Raw genomic sequence first — 11533 nt, 5'->3', positions numbered from 1 at the left:
TTCCAAGGGACTGGGCAAAAATGGTGACAATAAGCGAAGTTTACTTTATCAGTTCACTGAAAACCTGGCAAAATAAGCAACTACCAGCACTAATATAATTACCATGCTTTATTATATTTATATTTTTAAAACTATGCAACTTTTACAATAAAGGTACAGTACAGTATCATTTATTTTAATTTATTACCATGTGCCACTGCTCAGCACAAAACCATGTACGCTCTTGTTTTTTTTTTTTTAAAGTAATAAGCAAAATACGTTTTTATTGTTTTTTATAATACCATGCAAAAAGATGGTAGTAGTCCATACCGTACACAAAACGGCATGAAGTTCTGCCACAGTATTTCCAGGTCCCAGTGAGTTAGACACTGCCTCAAAAGTGGGATTTGATTTGATACAAAAAAAATCAATATTGACTTTTTGTAAAAACGCATTCAAGTTTTGCAACAGCAAACACACAAACTATAATGCAAATATATAATTTTTTTTTTTTTGCAAAATTTGAAATATGGGACATGGGCTATGTCTAATATAAAGAAAATAAAATTAATATAGAAATCAATGTGCAATGGGAAGCTTCCCATTTCTTGTGAAAGGAAAGAATAGAAGGCTTTTAACTTTTAATTAAAATGTATCTTATGAGTTGTTTGTTCCAAGTTTGTAACATTGTGGTTTTATTTTATTGTTCCTGTAATTTCCATCCCATTACAAAAAAAACAAAATTAATTAAGAAACAAACACAAAAAAACAATAACGATAAACCTATTTGTCCTGAATCATGGAATTATGGATTACAAAACATAATACCCTATAAGCACCTGTTACATTTTTGTGAACGATTTCAGAATGTTCAATTTCAAACTAAATGGCTGTACAACTAAAACATCATATTTATTTTTCAAAATCTTCATAGTGCAGTTACACGTTTTGCAATTCTAAGAATTATCACTGCACTTTATCAGCATCAGGCATATCCCTGTTTAAAATGGCTAATGAGGGAAAAGTAAGGCAGATAAATGCAATCCTCACAGTGTTTTTTGCCGCCTACCAATCCACTCAGAAGAATTTTTCTGATTTTTTTTCGCCTTCGTTCCCCAGTTGATTTATGAACAAGATATGTGAATAAAAATATAATGTTGAAAACGTTATTTCAGCAATATGTTTAGCACAGGAGACAGCAATGGGTAGCATTGTGTTTGTTATAAGCAACTAAAGGGTGTTCTGTAACACTTGAACTTCACCAGAGTAACACTGTCACTCAGACAGTTGTTAGCATTCACAGTAAATAGAGACAGGGAGAGCTGATTTTCCATCTGTCCATCAATATTTATATCTTGCACTTTTTATATATAAACATAGAAGTAAAATGTTATATACGAAAATAAATAAAGGGCCTTGATCATCATGCATTGTTCAGTTTCATGACTTATTAGGTGTCTCATATATAGTACTTACACCAATGTGGTATTTTTTCATAACGTCTTATTGAACATAAAACACATAGCGAGATCTTTACATTTTACAAATGTCCATATCATGTACTGTACCCATAGTAGAGCTCCCAATGAAGAACCACAATTTGGTGCATTTTATTCCATTTACAAAAGTGTACCAACACCCTCTATTGCTAACATAGGTTTTCTACTTCAGAATATGCCTGATCGGAAAACAAGAAACATGACATACATTGACATGGGTGCATAAATATACTATATAAGCAACATAGCCACAAGTGTTAATGCAAGCAAATCAACAACATTTTATTGACCCTTGAAGAGACTTCAGTAATTATGAATAATTTTAACTACAACCATACACAGGCAATAAGAAATTGGTGCTATGTGTTGCTAATATACAGAAGAACAAACTAAGTTCTGCGTGATTTTTGTTGCTTTAAATTCAGTAGTTCTTCATTCATTTTTTAAATAGATTTTTTTGTTCTACTTTGATTTTTGTTGATTTTGGCAAAACTAAAATTCTCTTGACTTTGAAATGCACTATTTCCTTGTTTTCAATGTTCTCTCTATAAATAACTAGAATTGATTTATAATACAATTACATAGTTATTAATAACATTTACATGAAAATATAAAGGGCAAATCTAAAGAGAATGCTCTGTTAATTAATTCCATACCACGGAGCCAAGCTTGTGGAAAATGAGGTACCAAAACAGTTGCAAAGACTGCAGTGCATGAATATCAGCATTACAGTTGAGGCAGACGGATAATTAAGCACTAAGGATGTCATTTCTGTCAGAAAGGTGTACTGTGAGAAAGGTGTAGAATAAATAAGAAGTGATCTTACTGGGATAACATTATTAATTACTGTTATGCATTTTTAATTTTAAGCAATTCAGTCTGTAATAATGATTAAATACATTTTTTTTTACTTTGCTTTAAAAAAAAAAGAAAAAGCTTCCAGGTTTTTAAACTAAGCTGACTTTTCTGCATTGAAAGGTTTCATTTGTGTTATTTATTTGTATGTAAGCCAAAGCACATGCTGGATTATAGCTATGGCCAAAAGTTTTGCTTCATCTTAGAATGATCTAATTTTGCTTTATAAAGTCGTATAAAACCTGCTGGATAATGTTACTTTAACATATTAAATTACATATTGTTTTGTAGTTTTCCATATACTTAACTAAAAACTGACAAAAATTGATAAATGTGACATTTCAACATTAACATTAAAACACATGATTTTCGAAGACATCACAGTTTTGACACGTGTTACTCAATTAGAAGTAATCAAAAGGTGACAATTATAAATGGTAACAGGTAGATGTAAGCTATATAAGCATTATTTTTACAGATTTTGTAACTTCAGAGCAAGCCATACCTCCTTGGAAACATGCTCAGCCATCATTGCACTTTAAGGAATGTTTTAGCAGTTGTCAGATAGCCAACAGAGGTTATGGCAGCCAAAGCACAGTATCTAGGATCGTCCAGAAATATAAGACTGGAATCTGTAAAGCTGCCACCAGGTCTGGGAGTCCAAAAGTCAGCACTGCTTGCCAGGATCACCACCTACATCGTTCAAGTAGTGTTCACTTACTGTGGCAATGGAAAGAAGTTGGAGTGAAGGCATCTGCACACCCCACGAGAAGGCGTCTCTTGGAGAATGGTCTGGTGTCAGGGAGGCCTGCTAAGAAGCCATGCAACTGAAACGAACTGGACTCAAGTGTAAAGCAGCATGTAGGAATCTAAAGGATAATTTGACTCTTCAGCGCCTCATTGAGTCCATGCCGAGAAGTCTTAAAACACAATGGAATGCACTGCAAATACAAACTACTACTGTTATGGCTTCCGGTACACTTTTGCAATATAATTTTGTAGTTTTCTTTGATTACATGATGTTAAATAAAACATCTAAATTATGTTCATATAATTAATGTGTTTAATTATGTCTCAATCCTAAATTTATAGGGTGATGCAAAACTTTTGGCCATAGCTGTACATAGCAAGGTTACTACAGTACTTGACTACATCAGACTATCACCACAAAACAAACAGTATCTAGGAAGGTGGTGCAATGATGAAATGCACTTTGTTATGACACGGGGCAGCTTTAAAACTCCAAAACCAAACATTTCTAATTACTATACTTTTGCTTCTACCGTTATCTCTGTGTCATTTGGAGGGACAGAATAATTGAACATCAAATCTAAAGGCTGTGTGGTATGGTGGTTAAAGAAAAGGGCTGTAACCAGGAGGTCCCCATTTCAAATCCCGGCTCACTCACCGTGTGACCTTGACCAAGTCACTTAACCTCCTTGTGCTTCGTCTTTTGGGTGAGACGTTGTTGTAAGTGACTCTGCAGCTGATGCATAGTTCACACACCCTAGTCTCTGTAAGTCGCTTTGGATAAATAAACAAATAATAATAATTCATGTTTGCTTTTTTTCTCTAGGTAAACCTGTAATGATAGTAACTGAATACATGGAAAATGGCTCTCTTGATACATTTTTAAAGGTAGGATCCACACAACAGTATCCTGTGATTACAATTTAATATTTACTGGGAGTAACAATTGCAACATGCATTAATAATGAGATTGAATTATAAAGGTGGCCACGGTGGCTTATATTGCATGTTAACTGAACCATCACAATACCATTTTTCTGTTTTGTTTAAGGGTGACAGAACTGTAACACACCTAGAAAAAACAACTCAGACTTTACTATGTAAAATCCTCTTAAAGCTAAAGAAATCTTAATAAAAAAAAACAGATCTGCATCTAGTCTGGGTGTTGTACTTTACGACTATTTTCATGCTAGACAGCACCATTGAATCTTTTAAGTCTAGATTGAAGATGTAGGCTTGTGTATGTTTTTTTATTATTATTATGATTATAACCACATTAGTCATTAGTGATCTTTTTTTTTATTATGATGGAGGACTATATACGAGCACATGTGTATTGTATTGTATTGTATTGTAATGTATTGTATTGTATTGTATAAATATAAAAGACCAAGGGCACTACTTTGAAAAAAGCTGTTCAGTATGTACAGTAGATGAATAGGCCTTTTAACCCTATTGAATCTTATAGGAACCTTAAAAATTTCAGAACCTTTCAAATCTTTTAATATTTATATAGAATTGTTTAGATTTTTTTTTAACATTTTGACAACTTTTAAATTGCATTCCACTGCCTCCAAGATGGCTTCACATGGACCTGCATGGATCACTCAAACTACATTTCCAATCATGATGGATGATGGGAAATGTAGTTCTGAGAAATACACGAGAGGCCATCTTGGAGCTATAATAGAAACAGCAAGAGAGCACTGCAATTTAAAAGTGGTCAAGATGTAAAACAATAATTAAAACAATATACACATCTTACTAAACAGTTGTAGCAACACATGGGAACATGTAGCACAATAAAATAAAAAGGTCCTTATATACTTTTTAATATCAAGCTCCCATCATTTCCGTAGCTTATTATTCATTGTGATGAATTATGGAAGTCTCTAATTATGGCACACACACACACACACACACATCCACCTGCCTCTTAGGAAAACTTTCCTTGTTTCCCACAAAATTTCAGGGGAAGTAGAAGGCTGTTTTATTGAATGTCTTTGTTTTTTTTTGTTTTTTTTTAAGAAAGAAGTCTTTAAAACATTTATCTTTAATTAGTAAAATATTTAATCTCCAACAATGACTGGCCTCAGTGGCAGGAAAGACACCCCACCCCAATGACGTAACAACTCACTTAGCTTACTCTTTATTGGTGCTGGGACAAATATCTGAAAATCATCCTCCTGCTCATTGGTAAATCAATCTCAGTTACATATGTGAGCAGGAGGATGATGGGAATTTCTGAGAGGTCCATGCAGGTACATGGGAAGCTATCTTGAGGCAGGGAATGCAAGTTTAAATAAGTGGTCAAAATGTAAAACAAAAAAATAAATAAAACAATACTCACACCTTACGTAAACAGTTGTAGCAACACATGGGAACATGTAACACAATAAAATAAAAAGGTCCTTATGTACCCTTTAATTGTGTCTGAATGATTAAAGTCACCATAAAATCTGGAATGGCTCAAATTGCTGGGCGTCTTATTTTCATCATTGAATTGTTAAATGCTTTACAAATATAACTGGCAGATGACAAGGGTGTTCAGATTACATTTTTCAAATTTATTTTCTGAATGGTGGTGCAGTCTGCTGCAAAACACTATACCATGCAAACTATAGTTTGATTTATATTAAAAAAAACCTCTTACTATACCATTTTTCTGATGTTTTAAAACACACTAATGACTTTTACTATAGACTCGCCTGTCTGTTTGGAACCACCTAGGAACAATAAGCGTGGATGTGACGTCACTAAAGAAGCGCATTGCCTAATTTGGATTCTCCATGTCAATTTCAGTAGGGGGTCTTTGTTTAGCTTCCAGACATTTTAAACAACTTTTTCTTTGATTCTTTAAGATGAATGGGAGTATTTGAAAGCATCGATAAAATTTAGAAAACACTGACGGTAGCTCCACAGGCTTACATCTTCTCAAACCACATCATGTGACCTCCTGACAAACTGATTTATTTGTCCTCTGAGGTGCATGGTATCAAGATTAGACACTCATGCTGCTACACATAATCAGAAAACTGTTTGCTGACCCACACATTTAATATGTGGAGACATGAACAAACTGAACTCTTCTTAGTGCCCCAAAATAGTTTAGTATCCATCTAAGTCTATTGAAAATTTCCAATGTCATGTATTTATTTATTTATTTACTTGTGCTATTCATTAAAAATAAATCTATTCGGTACAAGGGAAATCTAAAAGCTCTGCACACTAAAATAAACTTTGTTGATGTTCTACTTGCAGAAGAATGATGGTCAGTTCACAGTGATTCAGCTGGTGGGAATGTTGAGAGGGATAGCATCGGGTATGAGGTACCTTTCTGACATGGGCTACGTGCATCGGGACCTTGCAGCACGCAACATTCTGGCTAACAGTAACCTTGTCTGTAAAGTCTCAGACTTTGGCCTCTCCCGAGTGTTAGAAGATGATCCGGAAGCAGCATACACTACTAGGGTATGTTAGAGTTATGTTAGACAGGGGTAAGAAATGTGGCTTGTATAAAAAATGTATGTATTTTTTATGGCTTTTCAACTTTTTCTATTTTAGCTCTTTGAACATATAAAATATATTTATGATTTTTTCATTTAGTGTTGCATTAACAAGTATGAAACTGCCTTTTGAGTCTATTTTGTATAGTTGGCAAAAAAAAATCTCATTATGTGCAGCCTCTTAGGAAATGATTAAAAATTAAAAATCAATATGGGACAGCAAGGGTTCAACATATTCATAAAAAATGAAGCAATTCGTTATTTTTAGCAGTGCTGATGTGTTTAGAATTTACTTTTTGTTACATTTTTTTTTCGAGGCATTTTACCACAATCTCTGAGTACAGAATTTGTGTTATCTTCCAGCCATTGCCTCCAAGATTAGTAAATTAAGATGTGGATTCTGTCAGCATTAGATATATTTGGAAAAGGCAAACCTCCTGCACAGTCAATTAGCAGTCAGTGTGCAACTGCTTGCAGCCTTCTTTCTGCTGTGATAAGCTGCCTTCTGTCAGTTGCATTTATTAAAAAAAAATTCAACATCTCTTTTCCATGTCTTTGATAGTATTTTTCTTTTGGGGTTTCAAAGGGAGGAAAGATTCCGATACGATGGACAGCTCCAGAGGCCATTGCATTTCGCAAGTTTACATCAGCCAGTGATGTGTGGAGCTATGGTATTGTCATGTGGGAAGTGATGTCCTATGGGGAGAGGCCTTACTGGGAAATGAGCAATCAGGATGTAAGTACATTTAATTATTGTTATTGTATACATGAATATGTTTGTTAAAGAGTTAGTAGCTTTATTTCTTTAGGGTCCGCCCAATGATAAATATCCCACCGGCGACCTGGCCCTTTAACTCTTTTTACTCAGGCACTGTGAGAGACAGCCCAATACAGCGTTGGAAAGAGGAGATTCAGAGCTTTAAAATGAGGTCCTATTTGTGTATTTCCGGTAGATGACCATATTAGGAGATAGCCTTGAAGGTTTTGCAAGGTTACTGCTGCGCTGTAAGACAGACCTACCTTGGTGCAGTAAACAAACATTTTCACACACAATCTTTACAAAGTAAGAGAAATTGTGACATCGAAGGCACAAGGACCTATTTTCCGATAAATACATATTTGTTTTTCGTGTTTGTGGATCAGATGCACAAGACAAGAGCTGTTAAGGTTTTGTTGCCATGGTCGCCACCGCGCTGGCCATTCATGCCACAGTGAACAGCCCCCTCTTGTGACACATGATCAGGCTGCCTGGGAAGAATAATTTGAATGTGTTTTTTTTTCTTTTTTTTTGGTTGCTTTTGGTCCCTTTTGCATATATGGGTGTAATTCCTTTTATTTATTATCCAATTTGTTCATTTTTTTATCATGTTCCCTACATGTTGAAGTTTCATTGTACACTGTCAGATTTGAGTTGGCCATGCAAAAATATTTTTTACAAACAATAATGTTTTTTTTTTTCTTTTCTGTGGTTGTTATCTGTATTGAACAGGGTGAGTTTCAGACTATTTCCCTTTTTTTATGAAAGCCTAGTGTCTGCACATTCATTTCATGCATAACATGTACCTGTAACCTTTGTAGTTACCAGGCGTTATAGCCACAAATCTAACAACAGTAACAAAAACTAAAAAATAGCTCAGACCATAAAACACATTTTCATAATTTACTGTCCACTTTAAATATGTTTGCAATAATTATGTGTGGTTCTTATATATATATGCACATTTATACACACATACAGTAGGGAGTCAATTATCTGATCTGTGATGAACCGTACTGTCTAATCAACCGAATAACGTGTGGTGTATTACACACACAGCTGCTTCTGCTAAACCGGCTACAAGATTTAGCTGCCAAAAAAAGTACCAGCAGACTGACGCAAATGAAAGTTACAAAATTATTCAGACCTCCAAAACCTTAGGTGGAGCATTGTGTGCTTTAAATTGTGTCAGTTAAGCAAATTAAAACAGTCACTTCATTCTTGATTTTTCTTATGTTTATTAGTAAGGGCTGGAGATCTGTCTATTACGGTGGCCCTGAAGTGCAAAACACAAGCAAATAAAAAAATACAGACAAACAAAAAAATGTGTACCTGCAATTAAAAAAAAAGCTTACCTGCAATTAAAAAAACGCCTGCATCTTAAAATTTGTGTACAAACACAAAAAACCGCGTACATCTTAAAATGTGCGTACAAACTCAAAAAAACGCGTATATCTTAAAATGTGCGTACAAACTCAAAAAACCGCATACATCTTAAAATGTGCGTACAAACGCAAAAAAACGCGTATATCTTAAAATGTGCGTACAAACTCAAAAAAACGCGTACATCTTAAAATGTGTGTACAAACTCAAAAAAACGCGTACATCTTAAATCCTATAACAGAAATGACATAAACAAGTGGGCGGGTGTTGGTTGTGAAAAGACTAAATCAGATGTGTGATTGGATGAACATTTACTGAGTTACTGTGATCCTGGACCATGGAAGCTGTTGTCTTTGTACACTTGGGTCTCGGTCTCTCTCGGTCTCTCTCTCTCTCTCTCTCTCTCTCTCTCTCTCTCTATTTTTTTCTTTCTATAAAAATATAGAATCACATTTTTAAAAAAAATATTATTACCGTGGTAAAGGTGGGACTGAACAATGGAGCATACAAAATAGTAGCCTGCATAAGAAAAGTGAAAAAGCGCTGAACTTCCACACCACTACTACAGTCTATGTACAGCAGCTATTTTATAGATATGAGTGATTACATAATGATGTAACTGTATTGAGGGATTCTGTCTTCCTTTTAAGAATTTAAATATTCCTATGTGTAAACTTTTGGACGAGTAGCGTATAAGCAGAGTGTAGGCTGAACTTGGGCAAAGCAGAGAGGAGTTGCCCTTCGATTCCTCCTAATTATGAAAAGCTATTTTAATAACGCAGTTAGACTTATTTTTTTAACATGAATACAACTGTCCACGTTTGTTAATCTTTGTGACATTTTACAGAAGTGTTGTTTTAATACTAAAAAATATAACTTTTTTTCTAGATTAGGATGTATTGTCCATTTTAAAAACAATGTGGATGGAGACATTTGCGGAACCCCGGTCACGTTAAATTTGACTTGACTGTTCCGTTTACAAAGCGGGGTGTTCACTGGGAGGACCCTACCATCACAGCAAACGGTGCTATAAATACTGTATAATCAAAAGCTTTCATGGTAACCTACGTGGACAGTTGTATTCATGTTAAAAAATTATAACACAACACAAACAAAACTACCTCACCTATTGGGACACACACACAAAAACACAAAGCAAATTAGAGTGCTATCGGGCCCTAAAAAGACACTACACCCTGGCTGAATACCTGAGCAGGGTGAAAGACAACAAGCAGAGGCAGATCCTAACCAAATACAGGCTCAGTGAGCACAGCCTGGCCATAGAAACAGGCCGACACAGGCAGACCTGGCTGCCCAAAGAGGACCGGCCGTGTCATCACTGTCAACTCCAACAAGTAGAGACAGAGATGCACTTTCTACTGCAGTGTACAAAATACACAGAAATAAGGGAAACTTTCTTCCCACAAATAAAAAATCTCTGCAAAACATTCCCAGACCTGCCAGACTCTCAAAAACTCCCAATCCTCCTCGGAGAGGAGTCCAGCTGTGTCCAACTGGCAGCCCAGTACACAGCCGCCTGTCACAGCCTGAGAGACAAACAGTGAGCACTCTACATTAGTTCAAATCTTGTTATATTTCATTGTTGTTATTGTTAACTTATTAATAACGTGGTTATTATTTATATTTGTTTACCATTATTATTCTCATCAGTGTTATTGTCTATATAATGTTCAGATGATGTACTGTGTATGCATTGCTTTGGCAATACTGTGAATAATGGTCATGCCAATAAAGCACCTTTGAATTTGAACTTGAATTTGAGAGAGAGAGAGAGAGAGAGAGAGAGAGAGAGAGAGAGAGAGAGAGAGAGAGAGAGACCCAAGTGTACAAAGACAACAGCTTCCACAGTCCAGGATCACAGTAACTCAGTAAATGTTCATCCAATCGCACATCTGATTTAGTCTTTTCACAACCAACACCCGCCCACTTGTTTATGTCATTTCTGTTATAGGATTTGATTTGTATGGTGCTGTTTTTTTTAAGGTGTACGCGTTTTTTTGAGTTTGTACGCACTTTTTAAGATGTACGCGTTTTTTTGTGTTTGTACACAAATTTTAAGATGTAAGCGTTTTTTTGTTTGTACACAAATTTTAAGATGCAGGCGTTTTTTTAATTGCAGGTAAGCTTTTTTTTTAATTGCAGGTACACATTTTTTTGTTTGTCTGTATTTTTTTATTTGCTTGTGTTTTGCACCAGGGCCACCGTAGTCTATGTTATTGAGCAGCTAAAAACTTGTATGTTATTTTTGAAGTTTAATGATTCCTAGACTTCTGTAATGTGTCAAAGTTGTACTGAATTGTATTCTTTGATTTTCAAAATGTGGTATATGGTACGTTTAATTACAGTGTTTCATTACCTTATCTGTAGGTGTTAAAGCTTTACTGAATTGCATTAATTTAATGATTTTTAAAGCTTTGTAATTTTGTATGCTTAATGTGATAGACTACGTTACTAGCTATATATCATCAGTAGGTACTTGTGTACTAAGTACTTGTGTATGTTAACATTATTCTATACATTATTAAAGGTACAGTATTTGTTGTTAATGCCTGTTCGATTATCCATACAAATCAATTATGCGAACTAGTATATATTCTAATAAAGTTGCCCCTTGTCTATAGTGTTAAGGTGGCAGCCATCACCAACCCTGTCTTCTTGTGAGAAATAAAATACTCAAACAAATACTTGCAGTGAAACAGGGCAGTGCCTGTGTATTTATTTACAAACAAAACAAAAGTCTAACTCCTTCCAGGAGCTCTAGCTAAACTTTTATCCAAGTCTAC

The 11533-nt window shown here is 35.0% G+C and overlaps 1 protein-coding gene across 2 annotated transcripts in view; it reads left to right on the top strand.

The window, feature by feature from the left end:
• The window catches only part of LOC117421291 (ephrin type-A receptor 5-like), a 195212-nt gene that overhangs the window by 170581 nt on the left and 13098 nt on the right, over positions 1-11533 (top strand). For both annotated transcript variants that reach the window (XM_059026363.1, XM_059026353.1), the window contains exons 12-14: positions 3910-3971; positions 6345-6554; positions 7176-7325. In XM_059026363.1, the coding sequence (XP_058882346.1) occupies positions 3910-3971; positions 6345-6554; positions 7176-7325 (422 nt within the window). The remainder of the gene's footprint in view (positions 1-3909; positions 3972-6344; positions 6555-7175; positions 7326-11533) is intronic.

This window comes from Acipenser ruthenus, chromosome 1, assembly GCF_902713425.1.
Source record: "Acipenser ruthenus chromosome 1, fAciRut3.2 maternal haplotype, whole genome shotgun sequence".
In the NCBI taxonomy this organism is placed as follows: domain Eukaryota; kingdom Metazoa; phylum Chordata; class Actinopteri; order Acipenseriformes; family Acipenseridae; genus Acipenser; species Acipenser ruthenus.
The sequence above is the reverse complement of the archived record's forward strand: the minus strand, read 5'-3'. Positions and strand labels throughout refer to the sequence as shown.